The sequence below is a fragment of the Cnephaeus nilssonii genome (genome assembly GCF_951640355.1).
Source record: "Cnephaeus nilssonii genome assembly, chromosome: 7".
In the NCBI taxonomy this organism is placed as follows: Eukaryota; Metazoa; Chordata; class Mammalia; order Chiroptera; family Vespertilionidae; genus Cnephaeus; species Cnephaeus nilssonii.
The window spans coordinates 56,155,663-56,179,056 of NC_137078.1; the positions used below are offsets into that span (position 1 = coordinate 56,155,663).

Consider the following 23,394-nt stretch of genomic DNA (forward strand, 5'->3'; position numbering starts at 1 on the left):
CAGTATTGATTTTATTACAAAAAATTCAAATAATCAGAATTATGTGATACAGAAACATCATTTTTAGGGAGACAGAATTAACAGGCTAAAATATGGAAATTCCTTTTTTCCTTCCCATAATGTTGTTATATGATTTTCCACAGTGGCATTTTTCATGAGTGTAGATTATTGTTGGGATAACCTTCATTTTTAATTTGGCATTTAATAGTGATACAGAGCCTGTTACACAGCCCACTGTCATCAGCACACATCTTGCCTAAGGAAATTCAGAAACACTCAAAGTGCCCACTTTTTAAAAAAAATATATTTTTTACTAGTAGCCCATTTGCAGGAAAATCCTGCAAGCGGCTGTTGCGGCCCCGTGCGCGGCTGCTGCCGCTGCCTTTGCGACCACCACGCCTGCACCCGCTCGCCACTGCCGCCCGCCCCGCTCCGGCTTTCCCTCTGGCAGCCACCTTGCTTTCCGCTTTTCCTCCCTCTTCCTTCTAAGTTGTTTTCAGTCTTTACTCCTCCCTCTCCACATATGCAAATTAGCCATCTTTATTGGGTAATTTGCATACTCACCCTGATTGGCTGGTGGGCGTGGCCGGGGTGTAGTGAAGATGCGGTCAATTTGCATATTACTATTTTATTATGTAGGATTGATTTCAGAGAGGAAGAGAGAGGGAGAGAAACATCAATGAGAGAGAATCACTGATTGGCTGCCTCCTGCACACACCCTACTGGGGATCCAGCCCGCAACCCAAGCATGTGCCCTTGACCAGAATTGTACCTGGGACCCTTAAGTTTGCAGGTTGATGCTCTACCCACTGAGCAAACCGGCTAGGGCTCAAAGTGCCCACTCTTAATTTTCCATTAAGAGCAGAGCAATATGGTGACAAAAGTTTTTGCAAAATATTACGTGATATTGTATTTTGCGATGACATCTGCTCTGCAAAAGAAGGAAACAAGTAATTTTAATTATATAGTTCAGAAGAGAAACAGGTGACTAGCAGTCCATAGCCCAAAGGATATCTCTGAAGGGGAAAAAAAGGACAAAAATACATAATCCAAGATGAGGTAGAAGAGACTGGAGCCACTGAAACACTACTTCGTGGAATATGTCTAGGAGCAGGAGCAACAGATTGTATGTATTTTGTACTGTAAACAATGTGCATCATAGAAAATTAAAACCTATAATTCTAGTGAATCAATGTAATGAAAATCATTCACACAACATTAAGTATGCAAATATGTTTAAAAAAATATTTTAATAAGCATATTCAGAATGGCAGACAGGGAATGGGAGAAGGGAATTATTTTACAGTGCAAAATTACTATGCATAAATTTAAAAACATCCAAATCATAATTTTAAATGCCTATTTAAATATTATTTCAAATACATTTTAAAGCTCAACAGACTTATGTTGAACTGAGTTGCAGATTCTGAACTCTATCTGAAGACACATCATAGAACAGAAAACCATTCCAAATGAAATTGATAGTGCTTTGCTGGAGGTCAGAGAGACTAAGTAGCTATTAACAAAGGCTTCTTTTCCCAATGCAATTTGTCAGGAGTTCAAGAGTTATGAAATGTAGTAAATATTAAGCAAATTAGATTCATGATATTACTACAAATTTCATAGTGCAATGACTTATAACTAAGTACTGTGTGAAATGCCTATATAAACACAAAATATAAATATTCCTTTATGAGGAGCTGAGCATTATGTATTATAATAGTGGAATGTCTTTCATTAGGCATACTTTAAAAAGAAAGATGAAGAAAAGATTTCCTAACATGTATACATGTGCTGTATTCAAGAACTTCACAAACCTGCAAACAAAATGCATCTTTTATAAAAGGTGAAAATGGTATCTCAAATATTACAACAACTTAAAAAGTACATTACTATTTGTTCAAAACATTTCTATAGTCTTTGACAAAGAGCTAGGATACTTTGGATTCGTTTGAATAAAATCTGATTTAGAAAATGGATTGTGACCATATGTTAAAGCTGCCATTCTGGATAAATTAATGTTCTAGGCAAAACAAAAACAAAACAAAATTCATGCTTCTCAACACTTTCACCCAAAACTTGGATTTACTGGGATTATGTATGTAACAGTGAGTACGCATTATATGAAGTCAGTCAAGTGTTGTAGAGTGACTTTTAACACTGTTTGGGGTAGGGGGACTTGTTCACACTGGTGGAGGGAAGCAGTCTGAACAAATGTTAACAGTAATACTTCATGGAGTAAGGCCTAAACCATAATATCTCAGTGCAAACCTCTACTCGATTGCATTGGACAGTTGAGCCATTAAAAACAAAATCACAGAAGATTTATTTAAAAAGGCATCAGCTCTTGAACTGATAGCTGGAAATGAATTGGTAGAAGCATTTGGGGTATGCCTGTGTGATAAAAACAATAGATAACAATCTTTTATAAAAGTTTGGATATAGGTTGGTCTATCAGCTGTATAAAACTACATTTTTCAACAAGAATTTTGCACTAAAAATAAAATGGCACTCTTGCAAGGCTATGCAAATGGATGATCCTATCTGTAATCATAGAACAATAGTTACTGTATAACTTATTTTCATTTTGGAAATATACTATCGAATCTGAAAAACTAGATTTTAACTGGAAAAGTCCAAAAACTTTTCTAACTTCACTTTTTCTTTTTAAAAATCAATATTGCTGCCTGCCAATTCTTTGTGTGTGCCAATTATCTAAATATCACTTGACCTTTTCCCCCAGTTCATTTAATGCAAAAATGGGAAATTTCATAATGCATATAAAAATAACTGAACAGGATTCTGGTCAGCATGATACATTTAAGCATTTAAGCCAACATTAAATGTTTGTCTTGCTTCAAAAATAATTTTGAAAATTATAGCAAATACAAACTATGAAATCTAAGTATCATGCTTAATTTCAGAATTATCACACTATTTGTCCATAAGTAAAAAATTGAAAAAAAAATGTTCACAATCCTTCATGAATGCTTTTACCACCTGGATAAGAAACATGACTCAGTTACTACACAAAACACTTAAAAATTCATTAGAAAAACCATAGGCAAAATAAAATGAAAGCTGACAGACTCAGATATCAATTCCTCTCATAAAAGTTTACCAACTGTACAAGTTAAGAAAATTATACAAGCTTTTGTATTAAGAAAGAACAGCTCAGTCAAGACATATGTACTGTAAAAATCTTTCAAAGGCTACAAAGAATCTGGAAAAATACAGAATGTATTTCTTAAGCCCAGATAAGAATATGGAAAGACATCATTGATGTCAACAATTTTACATATACAAACCTGACTTGGTTTATTTTTAAACTTCTATATATAAAAAAATCATGCTAGCATAACTTTCAGGATTCATAAGGGTTTCCTTAATAACGATACTCAACTTGTATATAGAGAAAAATGTCTGAAAGATTTCAATAAACTAAAAAAATTTGGTGTTAAGCAGAAAATTTGTTTTTTCTTCTCTGCCATAAAAATTAAGCAAAAAGTACCTTATAGTAAAACTTTAGGATTAATACATCCAATGAGAAGGTACAGATATATCTTTATTTCAAATTTACTAAACTATTTGTTATATCCTTAAAAGGGTCTTTATAGTTTTAAAATAAAAGTTCTGCAAAAGGCAGAATTATGAAATCGTATTTACTAAAGTTAGGACTCAATTCAGTTTTCAAATTTTAACCAATTACTTCAAGGAAATCAAGTTTTTAAGGTAACCCATCAACCCTGAAAATTTTAATCACACCAGGATTTACTCCAAACAAAGTAAAATAAGTCTAAAATTCAGTCATCTGTGTTTTCAAGTTCTTCAAATTTCCCATGTGAGATTGTTTCTTGGAAAAATTCAGAAGAACCTGGACTTTCTTTTCCATTGCTGTTTACCCTTCGCCTTTTGGCAGGTCTCTCACTTTTTTCATCAATATGGGCAAGTTTGGGGTCAGTGGTAAGATTATCTGTTTCATAACCATTACTATCCATATCTGCATGAAGTGGTTTCTTATTTCCACCTGTTGGTCCATTAACGTGTAACCCTTCAACTTTTACTTCTTCTTTGTTTAATAATTCACCTGGTCCATTAGATGACACCCCTAAGTTGGAAGAAACAAACTGCTAATATTAAACTGTTATAAGATTGCTTTTCATCAAGGAAGTGAGGTATCAAATCTGTGTTATGGTCTGAATTTGGACTATGTTTATTTGCCTAGTAGCGATACGACTTTAGGCAAGTTATTTATATTCTCTGAACATCAGTTTTATCACATATACAATGAGGATAACTTACGATAGCCTACCTTACACAGTTGTTGTGAAGATTAAATAAGTTAGTAAGTATAAAGAATTAAGAACAGAATTTGGCGTATATCAAGAGCAGGTTGATATTATGTGACAAAATAAGCACTGGGTCCAGTAGTCAAAAAAAGCTGAATTTTAAGCAAAGATATGCATAAATTATTCAGATTTAACAAACCTTTCTAAAACCATGTAAAATATTATATTCTTTTTTAGAAGCTTGAGCTTTATACTGCCACATAAAATTACGATGATGTGACTTTTTAATTCTTAATGTAAATCTATGGATATTCCTGTAATCTGTCATATTGAAAATTAATGCTTTCATTGTCTAAGCATACACTTGAAAATGCTAAAAGTCAATAAATTCCTCCATAATAGGTGAGAAAAGAACACAATTATTCTAATGAAAACAAGTTAATAGTAAAAAGGTCATGTTCAAGTTATCTGCAATAAGAAGTAGAAATTGTGGGAATCCTTAATGTAAAAATATAAAATGTGCCACTAAAGATAATTAAAATTTAATTAAAATATTCAGTATAAAAGATAAGACTCAAATATTACATTTTGGTCAAAGCAAATATCCTATTTTCCCCAACTCACAAGTACACCCAATCATGAATCACGGGATTATGTGTCATGATTTTGTTGTAGTAAGCTGAAAGAGTTGGTAACATTGTGATAGGTCAAAAATAACTGTAAGGTTTCAAGACACTGGTAAAGTCCCTTACAAATAAATAAAACTGGGTTAGAAAGTTCCTTCCTTTCCTTGAAAAACCTGAGAAACTTGAGCTTTAGGTATTCAATGTGAATGGCTTCTGGGCTACTGAGTAATTTATAGGAAAATCATGAAACTCTCCTACTCGACCTGCATGTTCTCATCAAATGCTTAAAAAAGATCAAGAAAAGGAAATTATTTATTTGGTATTATGAGCAAGTAGGAAAAGACAAAGTAGTACCAACTGAGTTTCTACCTCTAGTCCCAAGGTCAGAATTTCAGCTTTTTATTGTATTTCAGGGTGGATGTGCAAGCATTAGATGTCATGTCAGTTAAACTTTTTGGACCAGGAAATTGGTTGTTGGGCCCTACTTTTTGTTGGCTTGGCTTGCTCTTAGAAGGGAAGCAGTGAGGAAACAGAGAGGGATAATCAAATAAGCATGTGCAGTATATTCACTACAGCAGTGCCAGGGTCAGACCAAAGGTTAGAACAAGGGTCAAGTTTTTCTCAGCATTTCTCTTCTAGTTTCTGTCATGAGTTTAGCTAGCTCTGCACTGGCCCTCCCTAAGGCTGCTACATCAGAATGTAAGTGGGCAGAACTTATCTCTAATGTACCCGTTTCTTTCTAAAGAGGAGTAAGGGACTTATTACTTTCTGCCTGGCTACTGTCTTACTTGGAAGATCATTTTTATTAAATTAGAAGTCAAAATAGTTCTCTGACTAGGTGTTACTGATCAGCACAATGATCTTTGGTCCACTGTATATTTTAAACAAGAACATTATCTGAACTTCAATCATACTGGTATGCCTTTTGCTTCTTTTTTTCATGGAAATAGAAATAGGAATGTTTCTCTTTGATCTTTTCCTATCCTTCAAGGTTATTATGCTATCAAAGAGAAAAATATTCAAGATGGTGTCTTTGTTAGCTATCACTTTTTATCAGTATGGTTATAAGCTCTCAAAATATTTTAAAAATATGTGTATTTCTGATGTGAAATGGCTGGAGTTTTGGTCTAAAAATTAACAAGAATATTTATATTCAGACATCCTAACCAGATAAGAAAATAGATGCTACTCAAAAAGAATAAATTTCTTAAAAGAAATGGTCACTGTTGAGAGTATAGTTTATTAAACTTACTTTATAGTGATATCAATGGGAAGTCTTTCCAATTAACTTGTATTCTGTGTATTGTTAGTATGTACGTATGTATGTATGTATGTATGTATGCTGATATCATGTTTCATCTGATGTTTACAATTATTAATTTAACTTCTGCATTGAAGTTTAATAGAAACCAAAACTGAACATTCCAGGCTACAGAAAGAAACAGAAGTGTTTCTTTGGTTGCTTACCATTTTGATTACTATTGCTTATAGTGCCATCTTCTTTCTCAGACTGGCTGTTACTACTGTTTGAGGCAGTTGGGGGAGGGGATGGTGCTCGACTGGAGGCAGCACTTTCACTTTCATCCAGAAGACGATCCATGTAATCCCTTAAAATTAAGTAAGATAATAAAGTAATTATTTTCTTATATTATAAAAGCTGAAAATTAAAATTAAGTGAGGTTAAATTGAGAAGGCTCTATTTACAAATATATCCTAATTTTCACTTACTAGTACATTCATTCTAGTCCCTTATCTATCACACCAGTATCTGAACGTGTAAATGGAAAGCTTCTTTTGGTTACAAGTTTGTAGGAAAAATGCGTAAGAGCCTTAAACTAGCTAATTTTAGAGACCTATAGGCAGTTTTAAGACTTTTAAAATTGTAGGCAAGTGCTCAGAGTGGTCCAACTAAAACCAGAGGATCTAAAAATGGATAGGGATGATGTCAACCAGGAGTATAGAAGAGTTTCTGAGCAAACACAATGGAATTTTAAAGCCCCTAAAGTCTATTTGATAACTATGGCAACATCTAAAAGACAAATTAGGTCCTAACAATGAATCACCTCCCTAAATCTTCCTGGATACCTTCTATATTACCTTTCTGCTAGATATGAGCTATTAAGCTCACTAAATTTCTGGGCTTATCTACTGGCTTTATCTGCCACTATGTCATTAAATGCGAGTTCACTTCCTCCCCAAGTCATTCCTGAATGTTATGGCATGAAAGAGAGTTGTGTCTATGACATTGGTTTGGGTTAGACCTGGGCTTACTGTCTCTCTGAGGTATAGTGCTCTGATCTGAAAAGGCATGTAATCGTACATGACGTAGCCACCACATAGGGCTGCTGTGTAAAACACATACAGGAAAAGTCTGCCAACACCGGCACTGGAAAAACTCCCTGAAGGCAGAGACTTTGGTCTGTTTTGTTTACCACTCACTTTTGGTGCCTAAGTTGTACATGACACAGCGTAGAAGCTTAATAAAAACAAAAATACATATTTTAAAATTCCCTCAGAATAAGTATAATGGAAATATTCAGTCAAATGTTTTAGAATTTTGTGAGCAGGACAAAGAATGTGGATAAAAATGTGGACAAGAAAACAGTGGAAAGGCTCAAAGTCTGTGTTAAAAGTCCATAAAAAGACAATCAACGATAGCTTTAATCTCAAGCTTCATGATCACATTGTCCCTTGGGTTATGGGATATAATAAATATAGGGATGTGGTACCTGAGCTCAAGAAGCTTCAAACAATCTGAGGTACAAAATTAACACATATCAGAGAAACATACAAGATAACAAGCTAATCAATTTAACATTCTAGGGCTATTTACCTCATCTATAAATGAAAGGCGTTAAATTTAATGGTCTTTATGACCTTTTGGCTTCATGCCATTTATCTTAACTGCAGAACAATTATGTAACAGAGTTGAAGCACAGAGAAACAGAAATGAGCATGATGAATGCTACAGGAAATTCAGAAGCTAAGGCTAATAGGAACAGAAGATGCATGATGAGGAATTGCTGGAAATAAATTTGGTATGGTGGGAATGGATAATGGAGGAGGCTAAAACCCAAGCAAAGGAAACTAGAATTGACTAGATATCAAAGTTACTTTAAATTTCTGAATACATCAATGATATTGTGAAAGAACTATTATTATTTAATAACTAGAGGCCCGGTGCACGAAATTTGTACACGGGGACCGGGTATGTGTGTGTCCCTCAGCTCAGCCTACACCCTCTCCAATCTAGGACCCCTCGAGGGATGTCCGACTGCCCGTTTAGGCCCGATCCCAGTGGGATCGGGCCTAAACGGGCAGTCGGACATTCACAATCCAGGACTGCTGGCTCCCAACTGCTTGCCTGCCTGCCTTCCTGATTTCCCCTAACTGCTTCTGCCTGCCAGCCTGATCACCCCCTAACCACTCCAATGCCAGCCTGATTGATGTCTAACTGCTCCCCTGCCAGCCTGTTTGCCCCCAACTTCCCTCCTCTGCTGGCCTGGTCACCCCTAACTGCCCTCCCCTGCTGGCCATCTTGTGGTGGCCATCTTGTGTCCACATGGGGGCAGGATCTTTGACCACTTGGGGGCAGCTATATTGTGTGTTGGAGTGATGGTCAATCTGCATATTACTCTTTTATTAGATAGGATAGAGGCCTGGTGAATGGGTGGGGGCCAGCTGATTTGCCCTGGAGGGTGTCCCGGATCAGGGTGAGGGTTCCCTTAGGGCGTGGGGCGACCTGAGCGAGGGGCCTGTGGTGGTTTGCAGGCCAGCCATGCCCCCTGATGACCCAAGAGGAGGCCCTGGTATCTGGAATTTATTTACCTTCTACAATTGAAACTTTGTAGCCTGGAGTGGAGCCAAGCCTCCTGCTCGCTCCCTAGCCGGCAGCTGATTCTGTTGGGGTTTGTGTATATCTTCTATAATTGAAACTTTGTAGCCTTACGCGGAGGCCTGGGCCGGCCAGGGTGTGCAGAAAGCAGGGGGCAACCCTAGCCTCCTGCTCTTTCCAGCTCAGTGGCTGCTGCCATTTCTGTTTGGATTTGTTTACCTTCTATAATTGAAACTTTGTAACCTTGAGTGGAGGCTTAGGCCGGCAAGGGCAGGCGGAAAGCTTGGCTTCCTCCATTGCCTGGGAAACCCAAGCCTCCCTCCTGCTCTCTGCGGCTGTAGCCATCTTGGTTGGGTTTATTTGCATACTCGCTCTGATTGGCTGGTGGGCGTGGCTTGTGCATGTAGCAGAGTGGTGGTTAATTTGCATATTACTCTTTTATTAGGTAGGATAGGTAGGATTAATGGCATTCAGAATGCTTAAGGAAGAAGAGGAGTCAAGTAGACTACCCAGGAGAGTGGAACAGCATTCAGATAACCAAAATTAGCTGAGTTAATTTTTACTTTTTTAAAAAAATATATTTTTATTAGAGGCTCAGTGCATGAATTCGTGTACTGCGGGGGTCCCTCGGCCTGGCCTGTGGGATCGGGCTGCAACCGGCTCTCCGACATCCCCCAAGGGGTCCCAGATTGCAAAAGGGTGCAGGCCAGGCTGAGGGACCCCACCTTGCACGATTGGGACTGGGGCGGGATGCAGGAGGCTGGCCAGCCAGGGAGGGACTGCAGGAGGGCTCCAGGGCATGTCTGGCCCTTCTCCCTCAGTCTTGATCTGCCAGATCCCAGCAGCAAGCTAACCTACCATCGGAGCATCTGCCCCCTGGTGGTCAGTGCACATCATAGCGACTGGTCGACTGCCCCCTGGTGGTCAGTGCACATCATAGTGACTGGTTGACTGTCTGCCCCCTGGTGGTCAGTGCACGTCATAGCGAGCGGTTGAGCAGCCTTAGCATATCATTAGTATATTATTCTTTGATTGGTTGAACGGACAACCAGATGACTGGACACTTAACATATTAGGCTTTTATTATATAGGATCGGCTTCAGAGAAGAAAGGAGAGAGAGAGAAACATCAAAGATGAGAGAGAATCATTGATAGGCTGCCTCCTGCACGCCCTCTACTGGGGATGGAGCCCACAACTTGGGCATGTGCCCTTGACCAGAATTGAACTTGGGACCCTTCAGTCCACAGGCCAAAGCTCTATCTACTGAGACAAACCAGCCAGGGCAATTTTTACTTAAAAAAAAAAAGAAGAAATTAAATGCAAGGTGGTTACAGCCAAATCTTCAATTTGCATATGGCTACCAATTCTTCCAGGTAGTGAAGACAGAATCTGTATCAGAATCTTTCAAAGGCTATTTATAGGCAAAGAATGTAGTTCATTCTGGTGAACAAATGCCAGATAACAATGCAACAGAAAAATAAATAACTTTCAGGAAAATGTAGTCTATGATTTTGACTAAAAATAAAGATGAAAAATGCAATTTTGGCTAAAGGCATTAACTTAATGTTGTGTGCAACTAATAACAAAAAGCAAACTGGAAAAATAAGTTTGGAAGCAAACTGGAAAAATATCTCCATGCTTACAGAAAACCACAATTTCTCCTCATCTGGAAAATAATGTACAGTCTGGTCTAAAATTACAGTTCAGCTAAAAAAAAAATATAAAACTTTAGGAAAGACCCAAAGGGAACATAATCAAAGACTATAAAACCTTGCCTAGTGGGGCAAGCACATTTGTTCACTACATACCATTACACCAGAGGACCACTATTAACTTTTGAAGCCCAAGGAAAGAGAAAATGTGGGATTACCCTTAACTGTGGCTATTCCACCTTCAGAATAACTTAACCTTAACAGGAAACAAGGCTATAGACATAGGTATCTTCAAAACGTTTACAGAAGCTATGGAGAAATTATTAGAGAAACTAAAATGTTTGGAAGCACATCCCTATCTAACCTGTGAAGCTTGATAACACAGAGGACCAACAAAGCCAGCCCACAGCACCGCCCTTGGTGATGCTCTCTGGAAAAGAAAACTGGATGAACCATGGGTCTGACCCAGCATGGCAATTCTTATGTTCTTATGCTGATGATGACAGAATGCCTGTAGTTCATGTGTGAATATTATTTCTGAAATGGGTGAAAAAAAAGAATTATGTTACTACTGCTTTACCTACAGAATAGCTTGAAAATTGTGACTAAAATGGTATATTCTGTAAATTAGACAGTTATATCTAGTTCTACATTATGCTTCAACAATACCAATTCATTATATAATCCAGAAAAAAACTTATAAATGTATTAACATTAAACAATTAGACAAAATTTGGAATACTGTTATGAAATTCCACTCTAGCTATCATGAGCTTTAAGCAACGGGGGATGAGGCACAGAGTACGATGTACCCATGGTTTGCAAGGGCAATCATAACCATTTATTTGCTTTTAGATGATTTTGCTTTTGACTTTAGAGTGTTTGATCCTTCAGCAAAATGACCAGCAGAGAGACCTATGAAGAAACATTACTCCGAAATATGTATACAAGCACATCTTTCAAAGGCAGTTATTTGGCTAGCTTAAGAACTTTAATAGTGAAGACTGACCAAATGAAGTCACATTTTACATTATTCTTATTCCATACACATTAGGGAATAATCAGGTATAGTACGATCAAGTTAAGTCCACTGTAACAATTAACATTTTAGAGCAACTCATGTGAGAGGATAGGCTCTATACTCTATGTCAGCCATTTTCAACTAGTGTGCCGCAAGAATTTTAAAACATGTAATACCTAACTATTGAGTCAGGAGCACGGACCTCTTTTCCCTTAGAGCAGTGGTTCTCAACCTTTCTAATGCCGCGACCCTTTAATACAGTTCCTCATGTTGTGGTGACCCCCAACCATAAAATTATTTTCGTTGCTACTTCATAACTGATATTTACAGGTTGAGAACTGCTGCTGTAGAGCCTAAGACCATCGGAAAACACAGATATTTACATTACGATTCATAACAGTAGCAAAATTACAGTTATGAAGTAGCAACGAAAATAATTTTATGGTTGGGGGTCACCACAACATGAGGAACTGTATTAAAGGGTCGCGGCATTAGAAAGGTTGAGAACCACTGCCTTAGACTGTCAAATTAAAAAATGACAACAGCCAACACAACAAAAGCCGTTGGTATGAATGAATCAAAATTATACCCAATTTTTTTGTTAGATCAGCAAATTTTCAGTAATCTTATACATAAAAGCCAATCAACCAGAACAACCGGTTGCTATGACGTGCACTGCGGCTGTCCTACCCCCAGCCCCCAATAGGCCTCCTACACCCCAATCAGGGGTGGGGCTGGCCTGGCTCCACCACTCTGATCAGGGGCAGGGCCGGCTGGCCAACCGCCCTCAGTCCCTCCCACTCACCAGCCTGATCGGCCCCCATCGGGGCGGGCCAGCCAGACCCCACCCGTGCACAAATTTGTGAACTGGGCCTCTAGTTAGTTTCTATGTGCCATGAGATGAAAAAGGTTGAATGTCACTGCTCTATGTACTTAAATAACAAATCACTAGTGGCAATGGAAACAGTGCTTCATTCCAGAACTAGACTGACTGAGGGCTAAGAGAACTGGGTGCATGGGGACTGGATTAGACATACAAGGCATTTTGCATAATGAGTTTTGGTTCCCTGGATGTAAAATAGATTAGACAAGCCCAACCGGTTTGGCTCAGTGGATAGAGCATTGGCCTTCGGACTGAAGGGTCCCAGGTTCGATTCCGGTCAAGGGCATGTACCTTGGTTGCGGGCATATCCCCAGTAGAGGGTGTGCAAGAGGCAGCTGATCGATGTTTCTAACTCTCTATCCCTCCCCCTTCCTCTCTGTAAAAAATCAATAAAAATGTGTTTTAAAAAAATAGATTAGACAAGAAAAAATATTGATTTCCTTTCCTCTTTAAAGTGCCTATACTAGGCATATGACCCTGTAGTTTTTTAGAAAAGATAAGTCTCTCTTTTCTATTCTTACTGCTCTCACCGAGTTATTAGATTAAAACTATAAATGCTTATACTGAATGAAATAGAATTAAACAAAAATATGCTTTCATAGCTGTTCTGATCCACTACTCTAAGGAATCCTACTGAAAACATACACTCTAACATTTGCTTTGATATATTTGTTGGCTCAAATAATATGAACTGTAGTTTGCAATGTTTTCTAAGACACTGAAAAGTCCAAATGTCCCACAGATATGTCAATAATGGATAAATTGAAACTGAAGTATTATTAAACAATTACAATTTCCTCAAGAAAAATTTAGGAAAGCTTAGTAAAACCCTGGCTAGTTAGCTCAGTTGCTTAGAGCATAGTCCCAATATGCCAAGGTTTCGGGTTCAATCCCCAGTCAGGGGCATATATAAGAATCAATCAATGAATGCATAAATAAACAACAAATTGATGTTTCTCTCTCTCTAAAGTTAATAAATTAAAAAAAACCACACAACTCGCACCCCAACAAAGCAAATAGAAAAGCTTAGTAAAAACACATGACACGAAAGAAAAGATACTCACGTTACACCAGGATGAAGATTGTATTTCTTTTTTCCAAATCGCGTTTGCTGAGCAAAGAAATCATAACGTTCAGATTTTTTCCACATATAATAGAATGCTACACATTCACCAACTGACCTTGTTCGAACCTGTAAGAAACAAGTATTTGTTTTACAGTGATCCAAACTTAATTATTTTATAAAAAGCCTGAGAATCGTCTGCAGTGAGTTAAAAGCTATTATAATGCTAATGCTTTGTTTACTAAGTTACTCCTGTGATTACTGTGCTGTACCTATTTGTGTAGTTGAATGGGTTTACTTCACAAATGTTCACCTATGGGGTGACAAATGATGTTGACAAAATTCCGTTTTGCTACTTAAAAGGGTTGAAAATGAAAAAAAGGTATATGTACAAATTTAAAATGAAAAAAAGGTACCTGCATGAGTACTTGGGATGCAAGACAATCTTACTTTAACCCACATATTTCTATCTTGAAGGAGGTATCTTGTGGGATTGATTGCACCCTAAGGTAAATTAGATTATTCACTTATTTCATTACCTGACATACATTTTTCTTTCTTCCCCTCGGCTTGCACTTTACAACTTTGGCCTATGTCACTTGAAGGCTGAAAGCTATTAGGGCTCAAAAAAAAAAAAAATCTTTCAAGCTCTTTTTGCCTCCTTTAGAATCTTATTTCTCGATAGATCTAAGCCAAGTCAATTGTACTTTTGAGAGTAAAAATTGAAGATATTTTGGGGCATGTGAATTTAACATTATGAAAAATCCTCAATAAAATAAACCTGCATAATAGATCTTATGATTAATATCAAACTTCAATTCCAGGTGTAAAAACAAAGTCTTAATGTTTTCACTGGACCATACTTCTCCCTCTTAACACGTTAAGCGCCCAGCCTGTTTTGTCTTCTGGACAGAAAGAATAGTGTCAGTCACTGGTGACTGACAGGGCACTTAATGTGGTAAAGAATACTGTCTTCCCTCTGTTGACTCGAACAACTAGTATATTAGGTATAGACCAGTTGACTTCTGTAACAGTGAAATATCATCATCCCAAATGTTTATAAACAAATCCAGGTTTATAGTCAATATTGAGGCCCGGTGCAGGAAAATTCATGCACTGGATGGGGGTGGGGGGGCAGGGGGTCCCTCAGCCCGGCCTGCCCCCTCTCACAGTATGGGAGCCATCAGGGGCAGGAGGCAACCCAGTGATCAGGGGAAGGCGATGCCCCATCACACCTCTGCTGCTGCCACTGCCGGCAGCGCAAGCTTCGGCTGGCCCTGGTTACCTGTGCCTCAGGCAGCCCTGGGCAGCTGGGCAGCTGCCACACAAGGCTTGCCTGCGCCTTGGGCCGGTACTGGGAGTCTGGGTAGCCGACATCCGAGGCTTGCCTGCACATCGGGCCGGCCCGGGCCGCTGGGGAGCCAAGGGGCTAAGGGGACTGGGGGACTCAGGAGGCAGGCACGCAGAGCGGTCAGGCCCGTCTTTGCCACGTGCCTGCCATCCCAGCGGGGCTGAAGGGACTGGGCGCCACCATCTTGTGGCTGTGGGTGTCACCATCTTTGAGGGTGTGACAGTCAATTAGCATATTCCATCCTTATTGGCTGTGGGCACCACCATCTTTGAGGGCATGGCAATCAATTAGCATATTCCCTTCTTATTGGCTGTGGGCGCTGCCATCTTTGAGGGCGAGACAGTCAATTAGCATATTCCCTCCTTACTGGCTGTGGGTGCTGCCATCTTTGCAATGGCATAAGGGTCAATTAGCATATTCCCACTTTAATAGATAGGATTATGTTAAGGCATTTTTGGATAGTGGTTTCAAATCACCTAATAAGTTTGTATTCCTTTAAAAAAAAAAAAGGGGGGGGGGGATTTCTGGGGGTATGTTGTTGCTTCTAGTTATACCAGCCTATCATTCTAGGGGTCTCTTCCATAGATAATCCAACAAGGTTTGATCAAAAATGTTTAAATTCAAGCAGCAATGCAGGAAAACTGTTATCCAAAATGTCCCTTAAACATGAAACTGTATTTGTTTTACATTCAGAACCATACATGAGCAGTCATTAGCATAATGCATTCCTTTCATAGTGTTATTCATTATATTGGATGTCATATATGTGGATACAACATTAAGGAGTATAGATATATTTTCTAAAACAATGCTAAGACTCAAATTTTTTCTATTAGTTATGTCTGATGTCATATACCAAGATGCAAGATAATCAAGAGCAAAATTAAGAAAAATGAACCCATAGGATTTGTAAGCAATATTTTATCTATGAAACATAAAATACTGCTAAATGTGTGTTAAAACAAATCGAGCTGACACTATCCAATCACATCCAGAGGAATATAAGTAGAATGTGGTAACAGACTATTTAGAGCCTAAGACTTACTCCCAGATACTTCAACATCATCCTAGCAAGCCACCACACAAGACTTAGCTACTATCTTTAAGGAAACATGTAAAGCCAAGTTCTCTGTCACTTGTATTTGCTAAAAGTGTAATATTTTTAAACCCGGAAATTACTTAATTTCCTACATTTAAACTCTCAGTGTTTAATTTTGCCTGTTCCAATTCCCCACATTTTCCCAGTCTATATAATTGTGTAATTACTATTAAGAATCTTACCTGATTTCAGCTGCAAGAGAATTAAACCTAAAAATAAATCTGCAAGTAATAGTGAAGTTCTTTTGGGGATACACTGACACTGTGTGATTGATATTACCAATATGGAATGATCATGTTAAATAAAATTGTCGACCTATGAACCAGTAGGTTACGGTTTAATTCCTGGTCAGGGCGCATGCTTGGGTTGCAGGCTCAATCCTGTGGAGGGGCATGCAGGAGGCAGCCAATCAATGATTCTCTCTCATCATTGATTTTTTTTTCTCTCCCTCTCCCTTACTCTCTGAAATCAATAAAAATATATTTATCCTAATTAAAACCATCCTACCTAATAAACGAGTAATATGCAAATTAACCATCACTCTGCTACACCCACAAGCCACGCCCACCAGCCAATCAGAGTGAGCATGCAAATAAACCCAACCAAGATGGCTACAGCCACAGAGAGCAGGAGGGAGGCTTGGGTTTCCCAGGCAATGGAGGAAGCCAAGCTTTCCGCCTGCCCTTGCCGGCCTAAGCCTCCACTCAAGCTACAAAGTTTCAATTATAGAAGGTAAACAAATCCAAACAGAAATGGCGGCAGCCACGGAGCTGGAAAGAGCAGGAGGCTAGGGTTGCCCCCGGCAATGGAAGAAGCAAAGTTTTCCGCACACAATGGCTGGCCCAGGCCTCCACTTAAGGCTAAAAAGTTCCAATTATAGAAGATACACAAACCCCAACAGAAATGGCTGCCGGCCACAGAGCGAGCAGGAGGCTTGGCTCCGCTCCAGGCTACAAAGTTTCCATTGTAGAAGGTAAATAAATTCCAGATACCAGGGCCTCCTCTTGGGTCATCAGGGGGCATGGCTGGCCTGCAAACCACCACAGGCCCCTCGCTCAGGCCGCCCCACGCCCCAAGGGAACCCTCACCCTGATCCGGGACACCCTTCAGGGCAAATCAGCTGGCCCCCACCCGTGCACCAGGCCTCTATTCTATCTAATAAAAGAGTAATATGCAGATTGACCATCACTCCAACACACAATATGGATGCCCCCATGTGGTCAAAGATCCTGCCCCCATGTGGACACAAGATGGCCACCACAAGATGGCCAGCAGGGGAGGGCAGTTGGGAGGCACCAGGTCTGCAACAGAGGGCAGTTGAGAGGGACCAGGCCTACAAGGGAGGGCAGTTGGAGGTGATCAAGCCTGCAGGGGAGGGCAGTTAGGGGTGACCTGTCCAGCAGAGGAGAGAAGTTGGGGGCAAACAGGCTGGCAGGGGAGCAGTTAGACATCAATCAGACTGGCCTGGGAGTGGTTAGGGGGTGATCAGGCTGGCAGGCAGAAGCGGTTAGGGGCAATCAGGAAGGCAGGCAGGCGAGCAGTTGGGAGCCAGCAGTCCTGGATTGTGAGAGGGATCCCAGATTGGAGAGGGTGCAGGCTGGGCTGAGGGACACCCCCCGCCCCCATGCACGAATTTCATGCACCAGGCCTCCGGTGTTAAATAAAGTATCTGATTTTTGACCACTCAGGACTTAAGCAAGTGTAAATATTTAAAATGTAAATAATGTCAGGTTAAAAATGCTTTAAAGTTTCAAAATTATTTGAAGACCCTCCTAAAAGAAATTTGTCACAGGTTGTGGAAAATAGCTTTAAATAATTACAGTACACAAACATCCCACCCAGAAGTTGGTGAACATATTTGCAAATGAGTGCAATATAAAGGCTTCTAACATCATGCATTGAAAAGTCCCTTGGCAAATATCTGCCAGGAAGTCTAGGCATGTTTATTATAATAATTCTCTAAATACCGATATATTAAAATTTCATTGTATAACTTTAAAAAAAAATATGTTATTGATTTTTTATAGAGAGGAAGGGAGAGGGATTGAGAGTTAGAAACATCGATGATAGAGAAACACCGATCAGCTGCCTTCTGCACACCTCTTACTGGGGATGTTGCTGCAACCAAGGTACATGCCCTTGACCGGAATCGAACCTGGGACCTTTCAGTCCACAGGCCGACGCTCTATCCACTGAGCCAAACCGGTTAGGACTCATTGTATAACTTTTAACATTAGAAAATAATAAAGACATAAGATAAATTGGATTATTAACTAATTTCTTTTTATAAAATAGAGAACATGTCACTTACTTTATTAGCCTGAATCAAATGAAAATCCTTTCCATAGGCCTTCAGCCCTTGTTCAAAATTTCTACACTCTTCTTCTGTCCAAACAGACAATTCCTCTGACAAAATGGGAGGAAAACAACTATTAAGGAATGTTCCCCAAATGTTGTATATAACAAAACTGCAAATTAAAATATAACTTTCTGGTCACAATTGAGGAAGTATTTTACCCCTAAGCTCTATTACTTATGGCTGCAAATGACCAAGTGACAAAAACGCCTTACTAATAAAATTTTGGATGATACCCTATGTCTCCAACCTCATCTTGAGCTACTTTCTCCTTTATTACTTATGACCCAACTATATTAGCCACCTTTCAATTCTTTAAATTTATGTTCTTTCTTTAGACTCTGTGCGCACTGTTCCTTTTGCCTGGAATTATTTCCTGCCTCCTACATCCCAACAAAAATATCACTTTGTTCTAGAAGCTTTCCCTAACAGCCACACCCTTTCCCTCAACTACATTAAGTTCCACTGCAATAAGTTTGAAATGCACCCTTTAGTTCTCCTTTAAGAATGTATAACTATTTTCCAGTTTCCCTACTATCTCTAAGCACCATGAGGGCAAAGACTTTGTTTATAGTTATGTTCTTAGTACTTAGACCTTCCAATTTATGTTGAACGAATCTTTCACTTGTTATATAATAATATATAAAGAGTTGAGAGAGAAACACACACACAAAAAAACCCAAACCCAGACTTTACTTATGACTATTTATGAATAATGATTGCCTCATCTAAATTACTTCCGTTCAGAGACTTCAGTCTTATCAATTTTGAAGTGAAGGTAACATGTGTCACGTAACTTAGAACTTAGGGCTGTTACCAAGATCAAATAAGAAAATGTTTATAAAAATGTGCTGAAATTCAAAAGCAGTAAGTAGTTTTACTTAAATGGTTTTATTTTCTCTAAAGAAGAGACAACCTTAAAACCATTTCCCATAATGCCTTGTACAGGGTGGCAAAAAAGTAGGCTTACAGGGGGGTGGGGGGAGGATGGGAGCAGGGTGGAAGAGGTTAATGGGGGAAAAAGGAGGACCTATGTAATATTCTCAACAATGAAGATTAAAGAAAAAAAAAGTAGGCTTACGGTTGTGAGTACGCAAAAGATTATTCCTGTATTGTTATAACATAATCATAACCTGCATGTCTTTTTCTATAGGAACTGTAAATCTACTTTGCCTGCCCCTGTAAAACTCTTACTGCTATATACAAGTTATTTAACAAGTTATTCAACAGATCTTTACTAAATTCAGAAAGATCAGTATTATTAAAAGAATATAGCTAGGTAGACCTAAGAGCTTAAGTTTTAAATTTCTGCTACATCATAAAAACAAACTTAGTATTTATGCTTACCTCTAGCTGCTTTTACATTAAATCTTAATCTTCTCAATGCTTCTTCTGTGTCAAAATTGCATTTAACCAATTCATATAATGCCTAGAAAAATAAAGGGTTTCAATGTAAGCTACAATTTCTTAAGGAAGTAAAGGCTTTTCCAAAATCCAGTGTTTTCATCCTTTCTGGAGGACAAATAATTCCAGTGAATGGAGTACTACGGAGAAACAAACTTAACCCCAATCCTGATAATTAACTACCTCTAAATATTTCAAAAATAGGATAAACAAATAACCTAAGTTGGCTTCCACAGTATCACAGGAATTTAGAAATAAAAAATTTATTTATAAAGATCACAGATTCCTTCTTTTTTGGCCCTTTAGGGTTCCTATTCTAATTTAAACAAATCAGAAAAGAAAAACACTAATTAAAAAAGGTTAAAAAAAAAAAAAAAAAAGCCTGGCTGGGTGTGGTTTAGTGGTTGAGTGTTGACCTATTAACCAGGAGGTCATGGTTCAATTCCCGATCAGGGCACATGCCTGGGTTGGGGCTCAATCCCCGAAGGGGGGCATGCAGGAGGCAACTGATCAATGATTCTCTCTCATCATTGATGATATTTCTGTCTCTCTCTCCCTCGCCCTCTCTCTCTAAAGTCAGTAAAAATATATATTTTTTAAAAGGTAAAAATAAATAATACTTTCATGGTTTGCAGTAACCACTGGTATGTAATAACATTATACTAGATGTGCACAGTATTCCCAACTTGATGAGATCCAAAGGAACTTTTCTTTCATTAATATTACTATCTCCCTCTCCTTTGCTCTCTTTGAAATCAATTAAAAATATGTTTTTTTAAAGCCTAATAAAAAACATATACAGGCAAACTGAAATATCAAGATTTTTGTTTGAGCTGAAATCATTCCCATGATATGTGTTAACACTAGGTATCTTATGCTGATCATAACCTCAGATTCCATTCAAAACATTACAGGAATTTTGGTGAAAGAATAACAACACTGAATGTGACAGCATATTTAAAATGTACATATGATTAATTGATTTGGAGGAAATTATAACATTTCTTATTCATGTACCTGTTCATTGTCTTTTATGTGAGATCCTTCAGGAATCGCTTCTACACCTTTCTCATCACCTGTTCTTCTAGATGCATCCTTAAGAAATATAATCACTCTATCTTCCGGTAAGTACTCAGGATCCCACAGGAGTTGATCATCATTTTCATATACTAAATTAATAAAACATAATATTTTTTAATTGTCAAAATTTGAAAGTTTGTTTAACGTATCATTAAACAAGTAACTCTTACTTAGAGCCAAAATGATAAAAACTGCAAGGTAAATTGTGGTCCTACCACTTCCTAACTTCAATCTTGGACTATATTCATAACCTAGGTGAGTAAGCCATCTAACCAGAGAAGTATCACTTTATCTTCTTTCAAATTCTGTCTTACTTAAGTTTATCAAATTCCAAGCTCTCTTGGTTTGGATAGCACCACCACCACTTACTACCTATTATGACCATAGGCAAATTATTTCCCTTCTCTCTGCCTCACCTGTGAAATGGGCTTCGCAACCTTACCACATAGGGTTATAAAGATTTAAAATAATTTAAAACAATTCTGGCACATTTTAAGATTTAATGGATGTTCAATAGTTTTGAAAAGGAGAATCTAAAAAATTGCTCACCCAAATGCTAACACTGCTTATTTCTTGGTGGTAGGATTTGGGGCAATTATTTTTCTATGATGCTTGAAAATATATGAATATAAATAACTTTCATAAAAATAAGTCATTTTTAAAAAAGCATTTAGGTTCCATCATTAAAATTTCCATTATAGTAAGAATAAAGCCTGAATCTCATCAAAATTTTAAAAGTGAAAGGAAAGGAGAACCTGAGACTTGTGGAATTCTAAAAGACAGGAAGATGAAAATACAGACAAAATTAAGAAGGTATAGTCACAAGATAAAATATCAAAACCGTGGTAGCACAGCCACTAGGGGAAGAAAATGTTTCAAGGAGTGATTAACTGGTTAAATGCTAAGAGACCCGACTGAACACTGAAAAAAGGTATGCTGGATTTATTAACAAGGAGGGAGGGAGATGTTTCAAGAACATTCTGTGCAGAGATAGAAGCTGAAGTCATTCTTGAGAGAACTAAGGAATAAATGAATGGTGAATAAATAAAGTGGAAAACTCTTGTAAAGTTTGGTTGCGAGGAAGAATAGGGCAGTAGCTAAAGAGGAGGTATAGTGGAAGGAAGTCTTTGGTTTTGTTTGTTTTTTTAGAGAGAGATGAGACATTATCATTTAAATGCCAATGAAAGGTACCAGGTGGAGAAAGATTTTTACTCTAAGAGATAAAGGATAACTGACAGTGTCAAAGTTCCTTTTGCTATGAAAAAGAAATTAAGAGCTAAACGTCTTCTATGTACCAGGCAATATGCCAAGTGTTTTCATGAACATTACCTGCTCCACCCACCACAGTTTAAATATCCCATCTTTCTGTTCCCCAACATTTATATTATTTAAAATACAGCTCAAAGGATAGTCTCTAGAGACTTTTCCTTTGCAAATCTCAGGCCTTTTTAAAACTGCTGTAGAATCCTAGTGAAACTCTAAGTTGTAAATACAATAAAACTCCCATGACATCGTGAATTTGAATATACTGCCATTGATTTCTGTTCCCTGCTCAGTCCATGTTCGGTGAAGGTTATAGACTAGTTATATTCTTGGAGTGACGGGTATGGGGTGGACAAGGCCTTACAAGGAAACCTGACTCAGGAAGAGGAAGGCGGGGGGGTGGTCCCTGAGTCCCAGTGTTGTCCCAGTTAGATACCCCCACATAAAGCCTATGAAACCAGCACAAACTGGGAGATACTTCTGGAATCATTCTGGAAGTCCCAGGAAGCCAAGGATACAATCTTGAAAGATCATACTATGATCAATGACATGAATTTTAAGTCATCTAGCTGAGCTTTTTCAGTTACATAACTTCACTTTTATGAAAGATCTACATTAGTAACTTTTTGGTAATCAAAAAATATCTGGAGACAATTTTCACTTCTATGAAAAAAGGCAAAAAAAGTGGAAATGGCATTCAGCTTTGTTTTGTAGGGAGCCTTTATAGAGCCTTTTGTAGTGCGACTGAGTGGCGCCACCAAATTTCTGCCTTGGGTACTATACCCATCATTTAAGCACCAAGCTGCCATGGTTTATTACTGTCTATATCTGTGATTTACCTCTATTTTGTGCATCCATTTGGCAAGATGTGTCCTTAAGGTAACAGAGAGCCTATATCATTCCTGATTTTACTATATGTTAATATTATCTTAGGTTTTATGTGTTATTTGGTAGGTTATTTTTGGGGTATGGGAACGCTCAAAAATTTTTCCATATAAATTAATTTCCCCTTATAAGCATTTTTGCTCCCGTGGTTTTAAGTTATCCACTATCAACCATGGTTTGAAGAGCTTTGCGTAATTTATCTACTTCATCACTTAGGCACTGTATCCTACTCACATCATCACAAGAAGTACAATACAGTAAGATATTTTGAGACCATATTCATAATTTTTATTACAGTAGCTATTGCCCTATTTTATTATTATTGCTGTTAATCTCCTACTGTACCTAATTTAAATTTAAACTTTATCAGAGGTATACAGTATACATATAAGGAAAAACAAAGTATATATAGGGTTTGGTAAAACTGGTTTTTCTGTGGGGTAGTCTTGGAGTGTATTGCTCTCGAATAAGGGGAGCACACTACTGTAATTGCTTCTTGGCTTTGTGCCATTTTGGTATACAAAAGGTTTCACAGGAACACTCTACTTTTGGATAGGTTTCTTCAATAAAATGTCTGTTATCAACT

The 23,394-nt window shown here is 38.2% G+C and overlaps 1 protein-coding gene across 8 annotated transcripts in view; it reads right to left on the minus strand.

Moving 5' to 3' along the window:
• Nucleotides 1–846: 846 nt before the first annotated feature.
• The window catches only part of MIER1 (MIER1 transcriptional regulator), a gene marked incomplete at its 5' end in the record, with an annotated part of 61,462 nt that continues 38,914 nt past the window's right edge, over nucleotides 847–23,394 (minus strand). For 3 of the 8 annotated variants that reach the window (XM_079777600.1, XM_079777601.1, XM_079777602.1), the window contains 6 exons: nucleotides 849–4,108; nucleotides 6,383–6,522; nucleotides 13,372–13,499; nucleotides 18,132–18,226; nucleotides 19,524–19,605; nucleotides 20,598–20,749. In XM_079777600.1, coding sequence (XP_079633726.1) covers nucleotides 3,804–4,108; nucleotides 6,383–6,522; nucleotides 13,372–13,499; nucleotides 18,132–18,226; nucleotides 19,524–19,605; nucleotides 20,598–20,749 — 902 coding nt within the window. In that variant the 3' untranslated portion in view covers nucleotides 849–3,803. Of the gene's footprint in view, nucleotides 4,109–6,382; nucleotides 6,523–13,371; nucleotides 13,500–18,131; nucleotides 18,227–19,523; nucleotides 19,606–20,597; nucleotides 20,750–23,394 lie in introns of all 8 variants that reach the window. The other 5 variants (XM_079777605.1, XM_079777603.1, XM_079777604.1 and 2 more) reach the window with 3 other exon arrangements.